This window comes from Aotus nancymaae, unplaced genomic scaffold, assembly GCF_030222135.1.
Source record: "Aotus nancymaae isolate 86718 unplaced genomic scaffold, 86718_ANA_hifiasm-v0.15.2.pri h1tg000090l, whole genome shotgun sequence".
NCBI classification, from domain to species: domain Eukaryota; kingdom Metazoa; phylum Chordata; class Mammalia; order Primates; family Aotidae; genus Aotus; species Aotus nancymaae.
In genome coordinates, this window is record NW_026988505.1 from 3,711,623 (window position 1) to 3,737,550 (window position 25,928).

Consider the following 25,928-nt stretch of genomic DNA (forward strand, 5'->3'; position numbering starts at 1 on the left):
TGGGAGGAGGCAGCTGTCCAGGAATTTATCCATTTCCTCCAGGTTTTCTAGTTTATGTGCATAGAGTTGTTTGTAATAATGTCTGATGATGGTTTGAATTTCTGTGGCATCTGTGGTGATATCCCCTATATCATTTTTTATTGCATCTATTTGGTTATTCTCTCTTTTCTTTTTTATTAGTCTGGCTAGTGGTCTGTCTATTTTGTTGATCTTTTCAAAAAACCTGCTCCTGGATTTATTGATTATTTGAAGGGTTTTTCGTGTCTCTATCTCCTTCAGTTCTGTTTTGATCTTAGTTATTTCTTGTCTTCTGCTAGGTTTTGAGTTTTTTTGATCTTGCTCCTCTAGCTCTTTCAATTTTGACAATAGGGTGTCAATTTTAGATCTCTCCTTTCTTCTCATGTGGGCACTTATTGCTATATATTTTCCTCTAGAGACTGCTTTAAATGTGTCCCAGAGATTCTGGTATGTGGTGTCTTCATTCTTGTTGGTTTCGAAGAACGTCTTTATTTCTGCCTTCAATTCATTGTTTATCCAGTCAACATTCAGGAGAAAGTTGTTCATTTTCCATGAGGCTGTGCGGTTCTGGGTTGGTTTCTGAATTCTGAGTTCTAACTTGATTGCACTGTGGTCTGAGAGACTGTTTGTTATGGTTTCCGTTCTTTTGCATTTGCTGAGGAGTGATTTACTTCCAATTATGTGGTCAATTTTAGAGTAGGTGTGATGTGGTGCTGAGAAGAATGTATATTCTGTGGATTTGGGGTGGAGAGTTCTGTAAATGTCTATTAGGTTTGCTTGTTCCAGGTCTGAGTTCAAGTCCTGGATATCCTTGTTAATTTTCTGTCTCGTTGATCTGTCTAATATTGACAGTGGTGTGTTGAAGTCTCCCACTATTATTGTGTGGGAGTCTAAGTCTCTTTGTAAGTCATTAAGAACTTGCCTTATGTATCTGGTTGCTCCTGTATTAGGTGCATATATATTTAGGATCGTTAGCTCTTCTTGCTGCATTGATCCTTTTACCATTATGTAATGTCCTTCTTTGTCTCTTTTGATCTTTGTTGCTTTAAAGTCTGTTTTATCAGAGATGAGAATTGCAACTCCTGCTTTTTTTTGCTCTCCATTTGCTTGGTAAATCTTCCTCCATCCCTTTATTTTGAGCCTTTGTGTATCCTTGCATGCGAGATGGGTTTCCTGGATACAGCACACTGATGGGTTTTGGCTTTTTATCCAATTTGCCAGTCTGTGTCTTTTGATTGGGGCATTTAGTCCATTTACATTTAGGGTTAATATTGTTATGTGTGAATTCGATCCTGTCGTTTTGGTGCTAGGTGGCTGTTTTGCCCTTTGGTTGATGCAGATTCTTCATTGTGTTGATGCTCTTTACCTTTTCGTGTGTTTTTGGAGTGGCTGGTACTGGTTGTTCTTTTCTATGTGTAGTGCCTCCTTCAGGAGCTCTTGTAGAGCTGGTCTGGTGGTGATGAACTCTCTGAGTTCTTGCTTGTTCACAAAGGATTTTATTTTTCCTTCACTTATGAAGCTTAGTTTGACTGGATACGAAATTCTGTGTTGAAAGTTCTTTTCCTTAAGGATGTTGAATATCGGCCCCCACTCTCTTCTGGCCTGTAGGGTTTCTGCTGAGAGATCTGCAGTGAGTCTGATGGGCTTCCCTTTGTGGGTAACCCGACCTTTCTCTCTGGCTGCCCTTAGTATTTTCTCCTTCATTTCAACCCTGGTGAATCTGATGATTATGTGTCTTGGGGTTGCTCTTCTAGAGGAATATCTTTGTGGTGTTCTCTGTATTTCCTGGACTTGCATCTTGGCCTGCCTTCTTAGGTTGGGGAAGTTTTCCTGGATAATATCCTGAAGAGTATTTTCCAGCTTGGATTCATTCTCTTCGTCACATTCAGGTACACCTATCAAACGTAGATTAAGTCTTTTCACATAGTCCCATATTTCTTGTTGACTTTGTTCATTCCTTTTTACCCTGTTTTCTCTAATCTTGCCTTCTCGTTTTATTTCATTGAGTTGATCTTCGACCTCTGATATCCTTTCTTCTGCTTGGTCAATTCGACTGTTGAAACTTGTGCATGCTTCACGAAGTTCTCATGTTGTGTTTTTCAGCTCCATCAATTCGCTCATATTCCTCTCTAAGTTGTCCATTCTTGTTAGCATTTCGTCAAGTCTTTTTTCAAGGTTCTTAGTGTCTTTGCATTGGGTTAGAACATGTTCTTTTAGCTCACGGAAGTTTCTTATTATCCACTTTCTGAAAGCTGATTCTGTCATTTCATCACACTCATTCTCCATCCAGTCTTGTTCCCTTGCTGGTGAGGAGTTGTGATCCCTTGTAGGAGGAGAAGTGTTCTGGTTTTGGGTGTTTTCATGCTTTTTGCGCTGGTTTCTTCCCATCTTTGTGGATTTATCCACCTGTTGACTTTGTAGTTGTTGTCTTTCTGATTTTGGTAATTGTAAGTCTGCTGTGGCAGAACTCATAAACCCCCTGCTCTTCCATTCCCCCCAGGTGTTCTGTCCCAGGGAGTTACGGTTTTATGATGTTCCCCTGTGCGGTTGCTGTTTTCCCTGCCCACAAGGTGGCAGCCTAGTCACACTCAGGCTGCAGAGGCTTCGCTAAGCTGCTGTGGGCTCCACCCAGCTTCCGTGTGAACTTCTGGGTGTAGTTAGAACTGCTTCCGCTATGTTGGCCCGCCCCTGTAGTGACGGAGTCTCTGTAGTGGCGGGTTGCCTTGGTAGATTGCCCTGGGAACAGCAGGGTGCCTATGGAGAACACCCCTCCTCCACAGAGCTGGACCGTCCCGGTTTCAGTTGTGTTTGCAGTGGCACTTTTTTTTTTTTTTTTTTTTTTTTTTGCTCGGGAATCTCCTGTCTTCTCTCCCTGTTTCAGGTCTTCTTGCTGGGTAAGAGGGGACACCGTCTCATCTGATCTGCCTCCGGAGCCGCTGTGTTGGCTAAAGCCGCGGCTCTGAGATTCGTGGCGCTGGCCTGGCTCCCCGTTTCAGCTCCCCTTGCTGGCTTATAGGGGACTCAGACTCTCTCACTCTGTACCGTGAGCCGTTGCCTCAGGGTGCCGGCCCAGCGGCTGCACCGTTCAAACCAGCAGTGCTGGCGACCCGTGTGGCTCCTCTGCGTGTGAATCTCCTGGTCTGTGGGCAGTAAAAATCAGTCTGGAAATACGGCATCCACTCACCCTCTGTCCTTTTCTCGGAGCTGCATTCCCGAGTTCCTCCTAAGCGGCCATCTTGGATCCCCTTTTTTCAAAGTTCTTAGTTTCTTTGCATTGGGTTAGAACAAGTTCTTTTAATTCACAGAAGTTTCTTATCATCCACCTTCTGAAGCCTACTTCTGTTAATGGAATGCACTCGTTCTCCATCAGGCCTTGTTCCATTGCTGAGGAGGAACTGTGATCCCCTGTAGAGGGAGAGGCATTCTGAGTTTGGGTATTCTTAGGCTTTTTACGCTGGTTTCTTCCCATCATTGTAAATTTATCCACTGTCGTCTTTGTGACTACCAACTTTCAAGTTAGTTCTCTGAGTGGACGTCCAACTTGTTGATTCCCAGCGCCGAAATCTGAGCAATCCACTGCACTGGCCAGAACAGCGGTGTTAAGATTGATGGTGCTTTTCTGCCCGGGAATCTCCGGTCTAGCTCCCTTCTTGAGTCCGTCCTTCAATCAGCTGAATAGGCAGCTCTGTCTTCCCAAAGCTCCAAACAACATCGGCCAAAAGGGGACCCAGTCCCACTCACTCTGCACCAAGAACTGCCGTGCCGAGGCTCCGGCAAAACCGCCACGCCAGCCACAAGAGTCACGCTGGTGACCCATGGGGCTCCTCTGCTGGCAATCTCCTGGTCCGTGAGCAACAAAAATTAGTCTGAAAGTGTGGCGTCCTCTCGTTCTCTGCACTTTCACTGAGAGCTACAATCCCGAGCTGCTAGTGATCCGCCATCTTGGATCTCTCAGATTTTGAGTAAAACTTCTCTTGGAGGATAGGTACAGATCATTCCCAAATGTATAACATGACATTTAAGGAATTTTTTTTTTAATCCTGCCTCTGTATCTTACATAATCTGAAATGTCTAAAATGTGATTTTATTTTTTAATCCTGTCTTACTCTTCTGCAAGGGAGTAACCAGCATTTTTTGAGGTGTTATTTTGTGCCAGATAATGTGTTAAGCACCTGACAAATGTTGCTTCATTTAAACTTCTTAAAGATTTTCTAAGGTTTTCTTTCCTAAGACCTTGTTCTCGGGGACCCTCTAAGATGATACTGAGGTTGAGGGCACTAGGCTGAGTAACTTACCCCATGCCAGGCCAAATCAGCAATGGAGCCTGCATTTGAAAAGTCATTTGGACTTCAAGGAACATGTTCGTTCACTGCTGTCCTCTCCCTAGTTCCAGCTGTGTTGCTCTGTCCTGTGACTGGGGAATAGGGAGACAGAAGCAGGCCCTGTGGAGTGAGGAGCCTGGGCTGCAGGCAGGGGAGGGGGCACAGGAGGCAGGAGTCACCACTTCTTCTGACTCCGCGATGTCCAGCCCCACAGTACAGCATACCCTCCTCGCCTCAGTGTTTTCACAGAAGCAGATACACAGATGTTTATTCCCTGTCAACATGTGTCCTTATGTTCAGGTGGGAATCTTGTCCTCTCTCCTAATGAATTCATTTTCTTCATCCTTGCCAGTGTTTTACTGACATAGATGGGAGACATGGATACACGACTTGTATACATAAATTGGAGAGATGCATTTGTAATTTTTTTGGCAAATTACAAAGTAAGAAACTGTATGTGGGAGAGGGTGAAATGCCAGAAACTGAAGCTTTGCCCTCATCACTTCACTGGGGCATGAGTTCCCCTTTGCCATGACCATGGAGTTGGATCCAATCTGATCATTGCTTTCTGAACTGCTAGCCTCACACCTAAGGAGTGGGCTCACAGGCCTGTGGTCCAGGAAGGAAGGCATCAGGCAGACCCCTTGGTTTATACAACAGAATATCACTATGACTATTTTGTTAAATAATGGGAGGCGCTTAGCCCTGCATTTGAAGACAAGCATCTATTGTTTTCTTTTTGTTGGGTCAAAGATATCTTATACTTTCTTATATTTCCCAAATTAGACCTGTTATATCCACTAGATAGAGCTTCTAACATAAAAACCATTAGAAAAAATTGGAACCGAATAAAATTTAGAGGGAATCTTGGTAGAATAGCCTATCTTCTTCATTTTAAAGAAGAGGACGCTGAAATGAAAAATAGTTCAATCACTTGTCCAGAATTTCATCCCTATGGAAGGCAGAATCACCAAAACATTGTTTTGAAAAAACTGTCTAAAATTTTGTTTAATAGCAGTGGATTATTTTTCTAATGATAAAATAGACTTGGCTAAAGAAACAATGAATGTAAAATGGTTTAATATAACTATGGGTGGGGGAAAGGCTTAAAAATATTTTCCAGTCATTGACCATGTTTTAATCTCCTTTCATCTCTGTGTTTGTGAAGGGGTTCAGATGATGCTGCCTGTCTAATTGCCCAGATTTCCATACCAATTGCTTTCTTGATATAGAAACTTTTGCGAGGACCTTATCTACTGAACACTTAGAGTCAATTCTCATAAGAATCCTACTGAGCACGCATTAATTTTATCCCCAGTTAAAGAGGAAGGAAATGATGCATGCACTGGTGATAGGGTGTCTTACCCAAGGTCAAATAGCTGGTAAGAGGCAAAGCTGGGATTCACACCCAGATATTCTCGCTGAAGTCTCAGCTCAGAAATACTAAGTCTAAGAGGACTTTAAGTTCTGAGACTTTTTAAAAATATCTCTTGTGTAAGAGTCCATGGGTCATTCCTCTCTAATGGCTGTAACTAGTCACTTTTGTCTCCATTTTCCACTGGAGGAGGGTGACAGCTGATGTGTCTTTCCATGGGGGGAAAAGCGTAGGTGGTAGAGCATGACAGAGGCATTTTGTCCTTTATTTGGTCTAAACAGAATGATAATTTTATTTGTTGTGAATTTTAAAAGAAAATATTCATAACATAAAACTCGCAGAAAATTTTCCATAATTGATAAGCTGAAAATACGTTAACAATGATGGAGGGAGTGACTGAATAAATCAGTGGGTCTAAAATTTCCCAAACATCACTACAGTAAGTGTCTTAGTTCATTGATCTGAATCTTTTCACTTTTAGTCTTTACTATTTATTTAAAAAAATTTTTTAGTAATGAGATGAGTCAGGGCAGAAGTTCCCTTTTTGCCCCTACCAAAAAAATTATTGTCTAGGTTTCCTAATTTTGTGAGATAGATTTCATAATGATTCACAATTAGGGTTCCCTCTAAACCACCAAAATCATTTTTCTACTGAGTAAATTGTTTATTCAATTTGTATGATTTTTAAAATAATAACAGTAATTATCATTTATAAAATTGTAACCATGATACCAAGCTCTATGTTGGGCACTTGATATATAGTTTTGTTCAGTCTTTACAACATCTTGTGATGAAAATTTATATTTGTAACTCTGTATTATAGATAAGCAAAACTCCCTAAATTGGTTAAGTGAGAACATCAACACATTTATTAAGTGATGTTGCCAACATTGAAATTCAAATTATCCAACATGAAATAGTCAAATACTTTAGACTATTTGTGTCTAAATAGTGTTAGTAGACACCTCCTTATGAGAACACATCTCAGACCCTGGGCTCAATCCCAGGAGGAACTGGGTTGCCCTTTCTTTATTACACCTTTATATTTATTTTAGTTTTATAGTGTTTTTAAAATTTAAGACACTAAAAAGCATAAAGAGAAACACCTATGTGTGAAGGAAGTAAATCATTGCCAAACATGAGCAACCTCGTTGAATTCTCTTGCATTCTCCTTTACAATCAATCATTGTCTCCCTTCTTATCTTCATGGGATCCCACATTTGGAGTTTCATTCCGGAAGCTTATGAACAGGCAGGTGTAAGTTTTCCTAAGAACAATATTAGCATGCTTTCTTCGTAGACGTGGAGAGAGGCATGACTGAAGATGAATGAAAGATGAAGGAATGAATGAAACGTAAAATATCTGTGTAACTGCTGCTCCATAGAGCATGACTGGAAGAGTGGACTGGAAGTGATCTATTCCCCCTCTTCAGTCACAACCAGTGGTGAGAACGTGAGTATTTTCTCATTCGGCACCTTCTTCTCTCTACACATGTGTTTACTTTACCTCTAGTATTGTTATTAGCATGCAAGCTCCGGTAAGCTTCCCTGTCCCTTTGGGTGTCTAGAAATGGAATTGGAGGCACTGAAGAGGAGTCCCTGACAGATGACACAAGACATAGAGCCTGGCTCACCCGCGCCCCCTCCCCCCAGACAGTCTCCCTGACAGCTCATCCTGCGGCTGGGGGTGTTCAGATTCCTCGAGTTTCAGCTGCCTTGGTGCCACTTTCAGGGCTGGCCACTCCACTTATCACCTTGTCTCGGATGAGATACCTCCATATAAGAATACATCTTAGCCCCACAGCTCAACCCCAAGAGGAACTGGCTTGCCTTTCTTCAATTATGTTGTTTAATATGTAAGAATAAATACACCTATGTGTATTTTTATCCACTCAACCTTCTTCCTTTCTGGTTTACATAACTTTGAGATCATTCTTTTTCATATATTTGTAAGCCTCCCTAAGTAACTTTTCTTAAATTAATCTTATTATTTAAAGTTCATCTTTCAGCCAAGTTGGTGATAGAAGTGTGTTGATACAGTATCTGAGACATTTAAAAATCTGTAAATATTTTCTCTTCCTTCTCACGTAAAATAGCCTCTTTGCTGAATAAACATCGTTTTCCCTTCTATCCAGGTTTCATAGTGTTGTTGACCCAATACTTCTAGGGTTTTGTCATGCTACCAAAAAAGTCAAAACTAACTTTGATTTGTATTTCCTCAAATATAATCCGCTTATTCTTCTGGGTTTGTGTCTAGAATTCTTCTGGTGTTCTTAGTTAATTCTGTGAGGTGATATATTTCTATTATTCTTATACAGCTTCATTTCATTTACAGGGGTCACAGTGAAGCACTGTTAACTTCATTCTCAGCTCTTTAATCAGTCCTATAAGTGTATCTTCCATTATTTTTCTAATTATTGATTCTGCTCCCATAATTATTTCTCAACAAACTTCGGTATCTTTTGCTTTCATCTGGAGATCTATAATTTTCTCTCATCATCTTTTCATCTTTTGTTCCTTCAGAGTTTCAGCGCAGTCACTCCACATATCTTTGGTTGATTGATGTAAATGTTAATTCTGCATTTTGTCACATCAAATAATGTTCTGATTTATTCTATTAGTTATTGTATTGTGACTTTAAAATTCCAAGTCTCTCATTTTTAATACTTCCTCTACCTTCTTTCATGCGTCTGAGAGCAGATTTCAATAATTTACTGAGATCTGCTTGTGATTCTTGAGTTGCTTTATTTCAGGGGTAATGGAAATTCTCCTGAAATTCCCACTAGCTTATTATCTCATTTTAGGCAACAAAACAACACTTTTTTTTTTCTTACTGTTTCTCCATCACTGCTTTGCTTGCTTGCTTTCCCTGGTGCACTGGTTAGTCTTTGTTGTTGTGCTGTAAATATTTTATATCCCTGACTATTTCACTGGCATTTTGATGGGTTTCTCTTCAGAAATTTTCCTTGCCACGTTTGTCACTAGCATTTTCACACAACTCCCAACTTGCTACTCACCCGAAATTTAATGAATCTCACCTTACTCCTCAAGCACCCACCTACATCTAAGTATTTAGTCAAAGCCATACTTCTCAAGAGAAGCAAAATGCTACTGCAATAGAGAAGTGTGCAGGTGACAAAATTTGTCTAGAAATCAGAAGATAAGAGGTCACTTTTAGATAAAATTAGAGTTAGGAATTGCTGAGTCAGAGAGAAGATGGATGAGTTTTCCTTGGTTGTAAAGACTCATGAGATTTGAAATAACAATATTTCAACTGGTAGCAGAATGTGGCTGGGTCTAGCAGGCATGACAAGGATTTTACGAAGGGTTGCCGTGATGGTAATAGTGAACACAACTGCCACTGACCAAGTGTCTGCTGGATGCCAGCAAGAAGTACACACCTTGCCTGCATTGCATTGTTTAATCCTAGAAACCCCATGGGAAATCGGTTATCATTCTCATTTTATGGATAAGACAGAAGAAAAGCTAAACAATTCTTTCAAGACTCTTCATTGAGTAAGCAGCAAAACCCAGACTCCCTCTTTTATCAGTGTGATTGTACTTGTTCATTTTAAAAAATGATTTTTTAAAAATTTTAACTGATACATAATAATTGTACCTATTTATGGGGTACATGCGACATTTCAATACTGGTATACAATGTGCCATTGATCAAATCGTGTAATTAACATATTCACCACTTCAAACATTTATCATTTCTTTGTGTTGGAGACATTTAAATTCTTCTTTTCTAGCTATTTTGAAATACACAGCAAATCGTTGTTCACGATAGTCACCCTGCAGTGCTGTCGAACGCTGGAACTGATTCCGCCTATCTAGCTGGACTTTTGTACCACAAACCAACATCTCCTTTTCCATCTTCCTACCCCTCCATGTTCTCACTTATATGTGGAAGCTTAAAAATTGATCTCATCCAAGTGTAGAGTTGAACAGTGGCTACCAGAGGCTAGGAAGTGTGTGTGTGGTTGGGGATGGGGCTGTGAGGAGAGAGGGAGACTGCTTTTTATGCGGTTTACGAACCACAGGTGGGCTGAGAGAGAAAAAACTAAGCCAGGTCTGCTTGGGAGTCCTTTCCAGTGGATGGGGCACATTCAGCTTCTTTGACTGTCTTGGGCTGAGACTAATTATCTCTGTGGCAGGACAGCACAAAGAGAATTACGGTAATTGATGTACCATTTAAAACTGACAGAAGGACTTGGCAGGGCCCTGAGGGTGGGGATGTCAGTAATACTTAAAGTTTCAGAGGATCATCTGGGAGATTTTAGCATGAAACGCCAAGTTTTGACTTCCTGCCATCTGATGGCGTCCCAACTGTTGTGTTTTAGAGGAATTGCACATTTCACTGCCTGTGCAAACTTCATTTTCCTACTCTGAATCACTAGCAGCTTTGACTTTTGCAGCACAGGCTAATAGTCATATAGTTATATTTGAAACAATGTGTGAGCCCTCTTCTTAACAGCAGTGCACTGAATTGTAGTTTATAAGAGACTCCCAGTGTTTATATGTGGGGCTAAACATCTTACATAAAACAAAGATATCCCATAATTAAGGATACAGTTTTCTAACTTTCCTCTCCCTCCGTCCTTCCCCTGCTTTCCTTCCTTTCTTCCTCCTTCCCTCCCTCCCTCCCTCCCTCTCTCTCTCTCTCTCTCTTTCTTTCTTTCTTTCCTTCTTTCTTCTTTCATGTTCAAAGTACTTTTTTCTAGGTTGGAATCAAATCTTTGTAATTTCATACTGTATATTGTGAGCTATTGGTATGTGTGGCATGCAGATCTAAAAACTTATATGTGTATTTTTGTTAATTTGTTAGATTTTGTTTGTCGAGCAGTTTGAACAGCAAAGTTGATGAGAAGGCATAGTTTCCATATGCCTCCTCATCCTACCCATGCACAGTGTCCCTATTGTGAATGTGCCCACCATTGTGGTGCATTTGTTACAGTTGATGAACATGAATTCATGCAGCATTGCCAAAATCCACAGTGCATGTCAGGGTTCACTCCTGCTGTCATTTACTCCATGGACTTGGGCAACTGTATAAAGTCAGTGTCCCCCATTATAACACGGAGAGTTTCACTGTCATAAAAATCCTCTGTGCTCCTGCTATTCATCCCTCCCTCCTCCAACCCCTAACAATCACTAATCTTTTTACTGTCTCCATAGTTCTGCCTTCTCCAAAATGTCAGAAAGTTGAAATCTTACAACATGTGGCGTTCTAGTATTGGCTTCTTTCACCTTGTAAAATACATTTAGTTTTCCCCCATGTCTTCTCATGGCTTGACAGCTCATTTCCCTTTAGCCCTGAATGATACTCCATTGTATGGATGTACCACAGTTTATCCATTCACCTACTGAAGGACATCTTGGTTGCTTCCTAATTTTGGTGATTATGAATAAAATTACTGTAAACATCCATGTGCAGGTGTTTCTGTGGACATACATTTTCAACTGTTGGTGGTAATGTATATTTATGTAAGAATATGTGACATATTCTTATCAAATAACGAAACAATCATGAACCTTAAGGTTCATGATTGTTTCGTTATTTGATAAGCATGTGTTTGGTTTTATTAGAAGCTACCAAAGTATCTTCCAAAGTGCCTGTACCATTTTGTATTCCCACCAGCAATGATTGTTTTATGTGTTTCTCTGTAGGAAATTTAAATCTGTATTTATCCAGTCTCTATGGTAGAGACTGGATAAATATACTGAATAAATTTGGACAGATTGTCTCCTTATCATTAATTATATTTTTTAGTTGTTTTATGATTGGTCCTTACAAACTCAGGTGAAAACAACTAAAATTATTTGATAATTTTTATTTTCTTTTTCTTTTTCTTTTTTTTTTTTGAGACGGAGTTTCGCTCTTGTTGCCCAGGCTGGAGTGCAATGGCGCGATCTCGGCTCATCGCAACCTCCGCCTCCTGGGTTCAGGCAATTCTCCTGCCTCAGCCTCCTGAGTAGCTGGGATTACAGGCACGTGCCACCATGCCCAGCTAATTTTTTGTATTTTTAGTAGAGACGGGGTTTCACCATGTTGACCAGGATGGCCTCGATCTCTTGACCTTGTGATCCACCCGCCTCGGCCTCCCTAAGTGCTGGGATTACAGGCTTGAGCCACCGCGCCCGGCCGATAATTTTTATTTTCTAAGAAAGTGTGAACTTTCTTTTAAAACTGTATAATTGTTCTTCCTTGCAACCGTGTTAATAATTTCCAGACATAAACTTGTTATCATGTTCTTATGAGGAAATTCACAGTTTAGAAGGCCTTTTTTCTCATACATAATTTGAAATGGAATGAATCAGATACAATATAGCTTCAGTTTTCCTGTATTCCTTCCTCTGTGTTTTAAGTTGTCATTTCTAACCCATTAATTTCAAATCTACAGTTATTAATTAAAGCATTTATAAATTATCTCATTCCAAGACATAATATCTTTGTACTGATTTATATTGTGTTTTCAGTTATAAATCTTGGAAAATTATAAAATCTTTCTCCTATTCATTTTTCTGCCATCATAGTTTCTGACAAAAACATGTTATTCAGAAAAACAAATATAGTTTAGGAAGACATCAAAGGGGAAAATAAAAAACAGTGCTGTTAAGGAAGAAACCCAGTGATGCATATGTTTTCCTCGAGGTGTGTGGGTGTATGTTTGTATGTGTGTGTGCACATCTACGCGTGTGCATGTGTGTGTGTGCGTATGTGCACATGCACAGAGGGAAAGATAATAGAGATCAATTGATATATTTGGATTCCTTTGGTTTAATTGAATCAGGAAAAGTGGTCTCTATTTGAGTGGACGCATATCAAATGAATTTTTTCAGTAAATTGAAACTATATAGTATACTTTATTTTTTATTTTTTGGAAATATTTTCATTTTGTTTGTAAATGAATATTTTATCAAGGAAAATACATACAAACAGTATTTCTTTCCTGCAAAATCATTTATATACTTATTTAATCATTCTTCTTACAATATTCTCCATTAAAAGAAAAAAATCCTCTCTGACACATTCTTACTTCTCTTCATCCATGTTAGTTAAGATATCTCAAAGACATCTCCAGAACAACTTACTCTACTTTCTCACATCCCATTCTGCCTGCCAATTCACTTTAGTACATCTTCCACCCCTGTAGTTCTGCTGTTCTTTCCTGCCATGGTTACCCATGTCCTCCATCTAGTCAAGCCCACAGGTCTCATCTTAGAGCTCATCTAATTCACATTCTTAGTAGCATTCAGTGCCTTTGATTATTCCCTCCTTCTTAAGATCTTAACTTTTATGGAATTTTCACAACACAAAATATTCTTGGTGTACTCCCTACCATAGATTCTTCTTTGTTGTTTCATCCTCAATTCCTTGACCTCTAAATATGAAAGAGACTGCAACTCATCCTCATTCCTCTTCTTTTCATGCCCCTTCCTTTTGTATTCTGACAGAGTCTTATATTAGGTGGCATCTATGGTTAGGGACCCCCATTTATGTGTGTCTAGTCCTGAATGTCTCCCAAGCGCAACATTGTTTTTTTTTTTTTTTTCTAAATGCTCACCGGACACCTTGGCTTGACATAGCATCTGGAAATATCTAGAAATCATGCAAAGCTTAGCAGACATCAAGATGGCTAGCTAGAGTACCCAGCACTTGCGTCCTTCACAAAGAACCAAAATGACAAGTAGATAAGCACATGCCAAGTACAGTGTCTAGGGGAGAACACTGTAGTGAAGCAGCAGAGTAACGAAGACCCTTTAGGGCATGGAAACTCAAGGTGGCAGAATAAAGATGGAAGTGAAGTGCCTGGATAGGATCTGTTGAGTGCCAAAAATGGACTCTCCATTGTAGGGAGACGGTGAGAGATCCCCAGCAGACCACATTCCCACCCCAGATGCTTGCATTCGGAGCTTCAGGAAAGCCCCACAGTCCTCACAGACCCTGAGCCAAGGGAAAGGAGCTGCTTGGAGCCCACATGTCTGCATTACTCCAGGGAGAGAACTCATGCCGGGTTCCTCTCTCATTCCCTGGGCCTCAGGCTACTGCAGCATGGTGCCATTTTCAGGACAGAGCAACTACCAGAGTACATCCCAGGCCCAGTAACCCCTGCATCTCCACATCTTGAGAACTCAACCATCAACTCACCATAGCCAAGCAGAAGGATGCAGGACCATGACCCCAGCTGGACCCAGTGGCACAGACATGAATCCAGCACTCAAGCCCATGAAGTACCCTACACCACAGATGGTCTAGCAGGGTGGGGAGGCCACTGTCAAGACACAGGGAGCCAAAGTGCATGCTCCCTGGGGCCTGAGAGCTGAATTCCTGAGGCCCACTGCCAAGAATCACCCTGACTCTATTCCTCTTGCAGGGGACCAAGGACTGGCCTTTTGGGTACTGCTGCCACCAGTGAACACTCCCCACCCCCCAAGCAATGGAGTTGCTGAATGCCCACCCATGTTCCCCAGGGACCCAAGGACCAGCCCACCTGAGGCCAACCACTCCCAGGAAACTTGTTCCACTGAGAAGCAGAGTTGCCACATGTGCCCCTCCATATCGCCAAAACAAGCCTACTCAGCAGTCTCCATCTGCAGTGGAGCTGCACCAAAGCTTCCACAAACACCTGCAGCCTAGGCTACTCAGGCAGCCACAAACACTGCAGACATTGGTTACAGCCAAATAAGTAACATGAGAACTACACTGCAGTACTTATACAGAATTAAAACCAAGGTGAACTACCCAACTGACACTATGAGACACATCTACAGGAAAAAGTTTTTTCCTACTAAATCTATCCTCTACAATTAGGAGCAATTGTTTTATCAGATGTATAGATAACAATGTAGGAACACAAGAAATGTCTAAAAAGCAAGAAACATGACGCTCCCAAGGGAACAAAATTATTTTCTAATATCAAATCCCAAAGAAAAGGACATATACAAAATACCTAAAAGTTTTTAAAATAATGATCTTAAAGATATGCCATGAGAATCAAGAGAACAGAGATAGATAATTCAACAAATTCAGGAAAACATTCATGATCTGAATGAGAAATTCAGCAAAGAGATATTATACAAAAAGAACTAAGCAGAAACTTTGAAGAGTTCAGTGAATAAAATTAAAAAATAAAATCAAGAGCTTCGACAACAGACTAGATCAAAATGAAAAAAAAATGTCTGAACTTGAAGACAGGATTTTTGGAAGAAGCCAATCAGACAAAAATAAAAAAATAAATATGAATAAAGAATGCCTGCAAAATGTGTTTGGAACAAAATTTAGTAAATATTCCCATTATGGGAATTCCAGACGAAGAAGAGATCAGAAAAGGTGTAGGATACTGTGTAATAAAATAATAGCTGAAAACGTCTCAAATTTTTTGAGAAATATGTACTTTCAGATTCAGGAAGCTCAAAGATCAAATAGATTCAACGCCAAAAGATATTCTCCAAAGAACATCATAGTCAGACTGTCAAAAGTCAAAGACAATTCTTCCTTCTCATCTAGTGATTTTGTAATTTTCCCAAGAAAAGGAAAAAAAAATGAGGTGATAACACAATTAACCTGATTTAATCATTAAACTTTGTATATATGTATCAAAATACAACATGTACCCCCAAAATATTCACAATTTGATATAGTAATACAATATACTAATAAAAAATCTTCAAAGAGAACTCTATGTAAACAACAAGAGAAAACTGTCAAGTCAAATATAATCAGAAAGCCCCCAGAATAACATTAGATTTCTCAGCAGAACCCTTACAGGCTAGAAGAAAACAGGGTGACATAATGAAAATGCTGACAGAGAACCATGGAATATTATGCAGCCATCAAAAACGATGAGTTTGTGTCCTTTGTAGGGACATGGATGAACCTGGAAACCATCATTCTTAGCAAACTGACACACAAGAACACAAAATCAAACACCACATGTTCTCACTCATAGGCGGGTGTTGAACAGTGAGAACACATGAACACAGGGAAGGGAGCATCACGCACTGGGGTCTGTCGGAGGGAAATAGGGGAGGGACAGCAGGGGGTGGGGAGTTGGGGAGAGATACCATGGGGAGAAATGCCAGATATAGGTGAAGGGGAGGAAGGCAGCAAATCACACTGCCACATGTGTACCTATGCAACAATCTTGCATGTTCTTCACATGTACCCCAAAACTTAAAATACAATTTTAAAAAAGTTAAAAAATAAATACATAAATAAATAAAAAGATTTAATTCATTAAAAAAAAAACACAAAAAACAAAATGTAAGCCAAGAATACTACACCCAGAAAATCTGGGAAAATATACTAAACCCAGCAAAGCTGGAAAAAAAAATCTTCCCAGATGAGGAAAATCTGATAAAAATTTATCACTACTGGAATGGTCCTACAAGAGATGCTATGGGAGTCCTTAGTCTGAAAGTGAAAGGATGATAACCACCGTCATGAAGACACACAAGAGAATAATATTCACTGGAAGAGCAGACGAATTAGAAAGAAGTAAAACCTTATCACTACAGAAAACCACCAAACCACAAAGATAACCAAAAAGAGCCTGAGAATGGAACAAAGGATGCACAAAATAACCAGAACTGAATTAACCAAGTGACAATATAATTTAAAAACAATGTGTAAGCATATACTGCCTATAAGAAACTCAGTGCAGTTGTAAAGACAGATAGACTAAAACTGAAGACATGACAAGAGATAGTCCATACAAACAGAAACCAAAAACTAGCAGGAATAGCTATACTTATATTAGATAACATGGACTGTAAGTGAAAAAAAAAAAAGTGAAATGGCCAGATGTGTTGGCCCTGTAATCCCAGCACTTCTTGTAAGGGTGAGACATGAGAATTGCTTAAATCTGAAAGGCAGAGGTTACAGTGAGCTGTGATTGTACCACTGTACTCCAGCCTGGGTGACAGAGCAAGACTGTGCCAAAAAAAAAGTGAAAAAAAGATGTAAAATAACACAAAGACAAAAATAATGTATAATAATTATAAACATATATGCGCCCAACACCAGAGATCCCAGATATACAGAGGAAAGATTATGAAAGTGAGAGATAGACCCCAATATAATAATACATATGGACTTTAAGATCCTACTACTCTCAACATTGAACAGATTATCTAGACAGAAAATTATATAAAGAAGTATTAAAATTATACTGTAGATCAAATGGACCAACAGACATTTGTAGAACATTTCATCCAACAACTGCAGAATAATCGTTTTTCTCATCAGTACATGGAATGAACATTCTTCAGGACTGACCGTATGTTATGCCACAAAACAAGTGTCAACAAATTTCAAAAAATCAAAATTATATCAAGTATCTTTTTTGACCACAACAGATAAAATTAGAAATAAATAACAAGAAGAACTTTGGAAATTATACTGATACATGGAAATGAAGAAATAGACCAATGGTCTATGAAGAAATTAGGAAAATTTAAAAATAATTCTTAAATAAAAATAGAAACACAGAATACCAAAACCTGTGAGGTATGGTGAAAGCAGTGCTAAGAGGGTAATTTATAGTATTAAACACCTATATCAAAAAGTAGAAGGATTTCAAATAAACACTCCTAGCTCTGTGTCCTGGAGGAGTTGATGTTCAGTGAGTTCTTATCGGGTGAGACCAGTGCTTCCCTCCATGATCAAGCCACATGATGTCTGCCCTCAGTGCTCATAGGGAGCTCTGTCGGGCAGGCAGAACAGCAAAGCATCCAAAAGTGTCAACACAGAGAATGTTAGGAAGAGGATAGGCAGGATTTTGGCGAAAAGACTGACTTTCTTGGGCAGAGTGGGCAGTGGAGCCATGGCTGAGGGAGGAACATTAAGTGGGGACTTAAGAAAAATGGCTGGAAAAGAAAACCAGACACCACGTGTTCTCACTTATAAGTTCGAGCTGAACAATGAACACATGGACACAGGGAGGGGAACAACACACATTGGGGCCCCTTAGGGGGGCTGGTAAGGGAGAGCTTTAGGGAAAAGGGCTAATGCATGGTGGGCTTAATACCTAGGTAATGGGTTGATAGGTGCAGCAAACCTCCATGGCACATGTTTACCTGTGTACCAAACCTGCACATCCTGCACATGTACCCTGGAACTTAAAAAAAAAATGATAAGATAATTACATTAAAGAAATATGGAGCATCCAACTCCAGGGACAGCTGAGGGAGTTCATGCTGGGCATAAGGAGGGTGCATTTGCTGTAGGAACTAAAGAAACCATTTGGCTCGATGTCACTGAAGATGCTCACAACTTTAAACGTATTATCCTTTCGTCTTCACTTTTCATTTGCATTTCTGGCTCTCTTTTACTATGAAAGGATTGCACATTTGGTTAAAAATACACATATTTCTGTTTTACAGCTGCATATATTCATAAAATGCCATATTCTTTGACAAACTGAAAGCTGTTTATGCAAGACTGAGGCTGCATTTTCTCTTTTTACTGAGCATCAACAGCATGGAGTAAAGATTTTTATTTGACAACAGGACCTGCTGATTATTGAGATTAATTACTGACAAAGCCTTTCTCTGTCTACCTTTGCCTTGGCTTGAAAGAATTACAGAATGGCCCTTTTCCCACCCCTAATGAGAGCCATTCATGTAGTGTGACCCCTACCTGTACTCATTACAAATCAGCCCACCATGACAACCAAACATTTGTGAATTATCTTTGCTTCCTACCAGAACTTTAACCAAGTCAGGACTGAGTAAGCATGTCACAAAGGAAACGATCAGGTCTCAATGATGATTCTTCAGTTTTAAAATTCTCTAATTATCGGATAATGGTCACTTATAAATAGATGCATGAGAAACAAAAAACAGAAATAAAAATATCAGGTGCTACGTTTAACATGCAATATTTGCACTGGTTTGCAACAGTTATCAACTTCTACACCTGTTTCAAATCAGATTGCTAAAATAATGTATTCATACAAACACTGCAATTTAAAATAGTAGTTTTTTTAAAAAAAATAAATTATAATGGCTGTGTTACTAATTTTAGTAAGAATTTCAAATAGCAGATTTAATGTATTCCTTATTGGCATTGCTTGGAAAAGCACCTGTTTAGGGTCTGTTGGAACTGCATGGACTTGGGTATTAGTGGGAAGTCTGTCTTCTCTATGCTGCCACTCACTGTTTTCTTTCAAGCTTAACAAATAGGCATTTGATACTTTTCTACGCTATTTCAGAATTTGTTTCATTCTAAAATAGAGCCCCTTAAAATGTGCTTCCAATATTATGGTCTCTGTTCTTCCTGTCCCACATCCCTTCCTCCTTCCTTTCTCACACCCTCTGCATCTCTCTCATAACACCTCTCTCTCTCTCTCATTTATATATCCATCTATCTGTGTATAATCTGCCATTTTTCCATCCACCCATCCATCCATCCAGTCTATCATCTATCTACCTATATACTATCTGTCATCTGTCTACCTGTCTACTGTCATCCTATATACTATCTGTCATCTACCTATATACTGTCATCATCTATGTATGTAGGCATCTATTTATTTATCATCTAATCTGTCTATATCTTCTGCCATCCACCTAATCTATCATCTGTCTATTATTCCTCTAATTATCATCATGTATTTATTTTCTTTCCTTTTTGTCCTTACTACCCAGATTTCTAACCCAACATTTCTTTCATCATAGTATTTGTCACCAAAGGAAGAATTTCGTCTTTCGGGAGAAAGAGATCTTGTGTTCTATAGAAAGCAGTTAATAGATTATAATATATTGGCATGCCAAACATAAACCATTATTGTCCAGATGTCATGGTGCTGGTCATCATGACAAAGTATTCTTTGTAAAAAACAAACAAGCAAACGAAAAACGTAAAGCCTTTGCAAGTCTAAATATATAGGACAACTTTGTATCCTCATGAAGTCTTTTTGGGTGTTAATATGGATAATTATGTGAAATATGAATAATTAGATGCATATAGAACTATCAACATATTTATTGCAAGGTATTTTGGGTATGGTCAAAATATATGTCATTAACTATAATCAACATTTCTTTTGCTTATATGGATTTAGTTATTGATTAATCTAAACACTCAAACACTGAAAATGTTAAAGTAAACATTTGGTAGATATTTGACTTAAAGTGTTGTAGAGGTTGTTTCATTTTTAGAGGTGAAAATACATAAGTTGGGGAGTAATAGCAATTTTGAATTTCATAAAATTCTATAATGCAAGGCTATCAAATGTATATAATTATCCATGTTAACTACTTAAAACAGCTCAGGGATCATTTGACATTGATATCAAGGAGCAAAATTTAACACTATAACTAGATATTGCAGTACTTATTAAAGTCATGGGAAATGCCTATTTTTCTAAGTCACTTTTTTGTACCTTGTATTTAGGTCATCAAGCTTGCCTTTGAAGAATTTGAGCTGGAGAGAGGCTATGACACCCTGACAGTTGGTGATGCTGGGAAGGTGGGAGACACCAGATCGGTCTTGTACGTGTGAGTATGTCCTCCAGCTTCTTCTACTCTTATGCATGCAGTGCTGGGGCATGGTGGATGGAGATGAGATTCTGCTACAGGCTTGCACTTGAAAAACTCAGGTGTTTGATTCGTGCCATCTATGGCTAATCTAGTGGCTTGCAATCTGATTTTATATGAGAACAAAATATGGGTATAATTTAGGATTATGTTTTATCTGTTTCAGTTGTTTTCTGCAATCATTAAAAATATATATGTTTATGGCAAAAAATTAGTTTACTCATGAGGTAGCAGAAAATAATAAATTTTTCAAATAAACCCTTCTCTTTTAACCTCTCTGCTTCTGCTTCCCTGTGGTGGTATATTATCAGTGTTTTTAAAGAAGTACAGGTGCTTTCTAGTTTGGGAAGTACAGATCTTTTTTTGGAATAATGCCATACACCTTTCCACACTTTCCGTAAAACTGCATAATAAAATAACAGACATCGTGGGGGAAGTAGTGTTGAGGTGACTCAGTGTACCTCTGAAGAGCCCTCTTTCCAGAGTCTTAGCAAACTCAGTGACAGCCTTGCTGTGAATATCTGCAGACTGATCCCACTTCTAAGTTTTCACCAGAATCACTGACTGTTCTATAGCCTTATGACCTGGGCATCCACTTCAGCTACTTCCAGAGAGAGGACCTCAAAGACAGTTTTTGTCAGTTTTATTGGACCTGGTTTATCAAAATTACGAAGATGATTTGAGGGTGTACTTCCTCTCTGTTTTTAGCAGAAAGGAAATACCTGCTCTTATCTGCCTTTGCAACTCCACAGATAGCTTCACTTCATGATGTAGCTCTATGGAAAACATTCCGCAGGTGTTCGCCTGACTTTCTTTGTTGACTTATATACTAGTGAGGATGCCTTTTCATTTGTGAGGAAGCTTGCCCCTGGTAGCATCCCATATTTCTATGCTAGAAAAAAGATGCAGTCTATTATACTTACCTTATCCTCTTTATTTATTACTTTTGAGAAAATTCACACATTGCAAAAGCACTAGCCAGCTGTTCTGTATATGCCTTTAAAAATCACTGGACCCAGAATAGGATTCCACTAAGAATATGCATCCTTTGTTCATCATATGTTGGACATTTTGCAAGACAGCCCTTACCTCTAGCATATCTTCCTACTGGCCCATTCCAACTATTACTAATAATCACAATTGAAATCATGTTGCTGGACCACAACTTATGATAATAACAATGAGAATAACACTAGTAATAACACAGCTAACTTCTCTGTATCTCTTATGCGCCATTCACTGTTTTAAATGCATAATACATTTTACCTTATTCAGTCTGTACCATAATCCGGGAATTTTGGGCTAATGATATCATTATTTTGTCAATGATGAAACTGAAGTTTTGATAGGTTGAAGGATTTACCCCAGTTCACAAACCTAGTGTATGCTGAGGCAGGGATTCCAACTCACTGATGTGATACTGCTCCAGAGTCTGGAGTCTTCGTCACCTGTGGACCCACCATGCTTTAACCTGCTTCCCTTTGACAGTCTTTCACATCTGACTCTCATACCCCGACCCCATTCTTTCAGTTTTATTAGCAGCTGTGTAGTGAATGTCTTTGTATGTAGACATTGGCATACTTGTTTGGTATACCTTCAGGAACATTTCCAGTAAGGACTTTGGGGTGAAGAGTCATCTTCATTTACATTGTTATGCTTCTCCAATTATTCTCCCCAAAATTTTTATAAACCACAGTGAAACCTGAGGTCCCTATTTTTCCACACACTTGCCAAATGATGACTGTTTTTTTTTTTTTTTTTTGCCTAATTAATAGATAAAAATAGGTTTCTTTATTTTTTAAAACAGAGTCCTACATCTGGGGGTGCAGGTATCTGTATTTTGGGCAAGCTTCTAAGGTGATTGTCACACACACTGCCTGCCTTTGAACCTGGGACAGTGTTGGGGAACAGCACTACAGTGGATAGAAATCAGCCTGCAAGTCAAAGATGGAGTTTCTGGCTCCAACTATTTACTATCTCCGTGACCCTGAGGGAAGTCATTTTCTCTCTCTCTCTCTACCTCTCTTTTCCTGCCTATAAAATATGTATAATAAACTTTTCCAGCCCGTGGGAAAGAGAAAAATGAAATAATGTGTGCGAACACTCTGGAGAGCTGAAAAATGTAACCCACACATATTTTTATTACTAAAACACCTAAGTTAAGAGAGGATGCCACTAAAATAAATAAGAAAAATTGTTAAATAACTGCAAAATTTAAAATATAAATGCAGCCAGGTAATGCCTTATGAAATCCCTTAGGTTATTATTAAAGATCTAAAATCATACACTCATTTTTAATACAATTTGTTGTTAAGAAAGCAATTGCAAACTATGTATTACATTGACACAAGTATTATTAGAGCCTTCTCTCAATAGCTTGAATCTATAAATGAAAAACTAAATAGCCAACTGAATCACACTGAGGTGCCCTTTGGGAAACACAATGTAGCAGGAATCAGCTGGGCATTTAATCACCTACAGAAGAGGAAGGAACAGCCACTGATACATGTCCTTAGTCTACCAAATCACACAACAATAATACAACACAGTCAGAGAATCACAGCTGGTCTCTTTGAATAAACAGGTAATTTCAGGAGATACATCAACAGATACTTATGAGTACTTATATGCCAAACATTCTTCCCAGCACAGAGTATATAATCTAATTGGAGAAATGACAGATATACTGGAATAGTTTAAATACTAGTCAGTATATGAAGTCACACGATCACATGACACAATTCAAATAAAGCAGTTTAAAACGTCATTGTGGCAGACTGGCATTAACTACTTTAAACTCAATATTTTGTGGGTTTCCTTTTTGTGGGAACTATGGAATTCTACTCTAATCTTGATTTTAAGAGAAATTTGTAAAATGAAATAGCCAAAAATAGCTTATCCTCAGTATGGTTTTAAACATTCTTATTTCTGGTAATGACTTTTCTTAATTTTTAAGTGGGTGTTGAACAATGAGAACACATGGACACAGGGAGGGGAACATCACACACCAGGGCCTGTCAGGGGATGGGGGACTAGGAGAGGGATAGCAGGGGGTGGGGAGATTGGGGAGGGATAACATTAGGAGAAATACCTAATGTAGATGATGGAGGGATGGATGCAGAAAACCACCATGGCATGTGTGTATGTATGTAACAATCCTGCACAATCTGCACATGTACCCCAGAACTTAAAGTATTAAAAAAGGAAGGAAAAAAATAACAGCATTAAGGGACTCCTTCAATAATCCACCTTTCCTGAGAGATGGATGAAGGATCTCAGCTCATATTTATAGAATGTCAGACTTAAAGGAAAATGAAGTAACTTTCTTTGCAAATGTCTATCGAGTTCTTCCCAAGCCATCTATTAAGACTGTTCTCAAATTTAATTTGCAGAGGAACTGCATGGAGAGGTATGGCCTTCCCTGGATTCCATCTGGCCTGTGTAGCTATTAGCCGTTGGTAACCAGGGGATTTCATTAATTCAGAATGTTCTGTGTACATCAGGCACAGGTTACAGTTTTAAAATGCCTGTCTCTCTACGGAGATGAATAGTCAATATTATTAGATACATCTGTGAGCAAGTAGCGTAGCCTCTGCCTGACCAAATGTGTGGAATGACAGATGAGGATACTGGTTGTTTCTTAGTTGCTGGCTTAATCCATTTTTATTGAAACTGCTCCTTGCTCCTAGACACTGCCTGGCATGGCTGAGGCTTCATTTCTCCCTGCTGTTTTCTGCTGATCCTGAGTAAAGGGCATCATCTTCTTTTTATTAAAAGACTGCTGAAGGGCCATAAAAAGCAGACACGATGCACAGATGTGTGTGTGTCTGTATGTGTAACTTTATATATCTTTAATGTTATCACAGACTTAATCACTAAACATTTAGTGCTTTGGGGGAAAGCATGAACAATTGATGTTGGTACTAAAGATATAAAGATGTTGTCTTAAGCACATTCTAGATTTAAAAAAAAATTATAATCAGAAAACATGATTAGAAGTCAAACCAATTAGAAATAAGGTTCTTAAAGCTCTAGAATCACATGATCCCAACTATTTTTCTTTATATTATCTTTCGCATAATGGCACAGCCTGTGAGCCTGGATGCCGCTGATAGAACAGACTGACTCAACTGTGAGAACTCTCTTCTTCACTTAAAGGCTATTCATTGTTAGCTTTTCTTTTCCTGCCTCTTATCTAGAAGCTTTCTTGCTTGATTCTTTGAAGAATTATTGAATTTCAAATATTTTGCTAGGACTCAGTGAGGAGACAGACAGAAAAAATAAGCCATAATCCTAGCCTTGTGGAGTAACTAGTCTACTGTTATACATTTCATATGATTAGCAATATGAATATACATTATCAATAGTAAGAGGGCTAACATTGCTACAGATTTTATATTACATTTCATACTATGAGAAGCATATTATCTTCTTGATACGTATCTATTGGTTTTAGCCTTGAATGTAAGTGGTCAAAAGAAATGTTATCGGCCAGGCATGGTGGTACACACCTGTAATCCCAGAACTTTGGGAAGTTGAGGAGAGAGAAATACTTGAGGTCAAAAGTTTGAGCCCAGCCAGGGCAACATGATAAAATCCTGTCTCTACAGAAAATACAAAAATTAACTGTGCACGGTGGTGCATGCCCGTAGTCCCAGCTATTCAGGAGGCTGAGGTGAAAGGATTGATTGTGCCCGGGAGATCAAGGCTGCAGTGAGCTATGATCGCCTGAGGAACAGAGTGAGACCCTATTTCAAAAAGAAAAACCAATAATAATATTATGAGTCTCTAAACATTTATTTGGTTTGATTTTAGAAAAAAGGTCACCTCTTCTAAATATATTTTGATTGCATTTGTAGAGTCTTTTTTTAGTCTTTTGTGTCTACAAAGTTAATTACTCATAAAATACACAACTATAATGGGATACAAACAAGTTTAAAAATAAATAAAACCTCTAATATTAAAATGTTAATGGAATCTTGTTATAAAAAATTGGTAACAGTACTAAATGAGGTTTGAATAATGCCTTGAGGATTTACACAATTTCTGGGAAATTACAAAATATTCCATGAGATTCTTTGAGGATTTAGTGCCATTTATAAGCTACCAGGAACTCTTACAAACATTCACAAACAATTTCAGCCTTAAAAAGGGACCCCTCTTCTTGACAATGTATTTGTTGGTGCCTTGTTTTAAAATTCTTTCTGGCAATTCCATTATTATATGTAGATAAACATATTTGTACATCAAATTTACCCAGTACTTGAATTCTAAATATTTGTATATCAAATTTACCCAGTACTGGAATAAGTCTAAAATACCCTCCTTGTGATTAGATGTATTGATTTATAGATGCTATTCCTGAAATATGCCTTAAGTTCATGCTGATGATACACTGGTCACTGTTGTCTGAAGAGAGTTTACTAGAATAACCAAGTCACTTGTATATAATTTCTAGTACAGTCTTGGCCTTCTCCTGTAGTGATGGTTACTTGGCCTGGTTAGTAGAGTGTTTTGCCAGCTGAGTGCTTTTGTGCCACCTTCTGTGTGTGACCGGTTCAGGATCAACTTCCCAGAATCAAGGAGGATTGAGTAGCCAGCTTAGGGAGGGCTGGGGCTGCCCAGCCTTCATCATTACCACTGGAGAGTTCAGACATTGCCACACCT

The 25,928-nt window shown here is 38.8% G+C and overlaps 1 protein-coding gene across 1 annotated transcript in view; it reads left to right on the plus strand.

The window, feature by feature from the left end:
- The window catches only part of CSMD1 (CUB and Sushi multiple domains 1), a 2,129,340-nt gene that overhangs the window by 1,525,110 nt on the left and 578,302 nt on the right, over positions 1–25,928 (plus strand). The window contains exon 11 of the mRNA XM_064369795.1: positions 20,119–20,222. Within this exon, the coding sequence (XP_064225865.1) occupies positions 20,119–20,222 (104 nt within the window). The remainder of the gene's footprint in view (positions 1–20,118; positions 20,223–25,928) is intronic.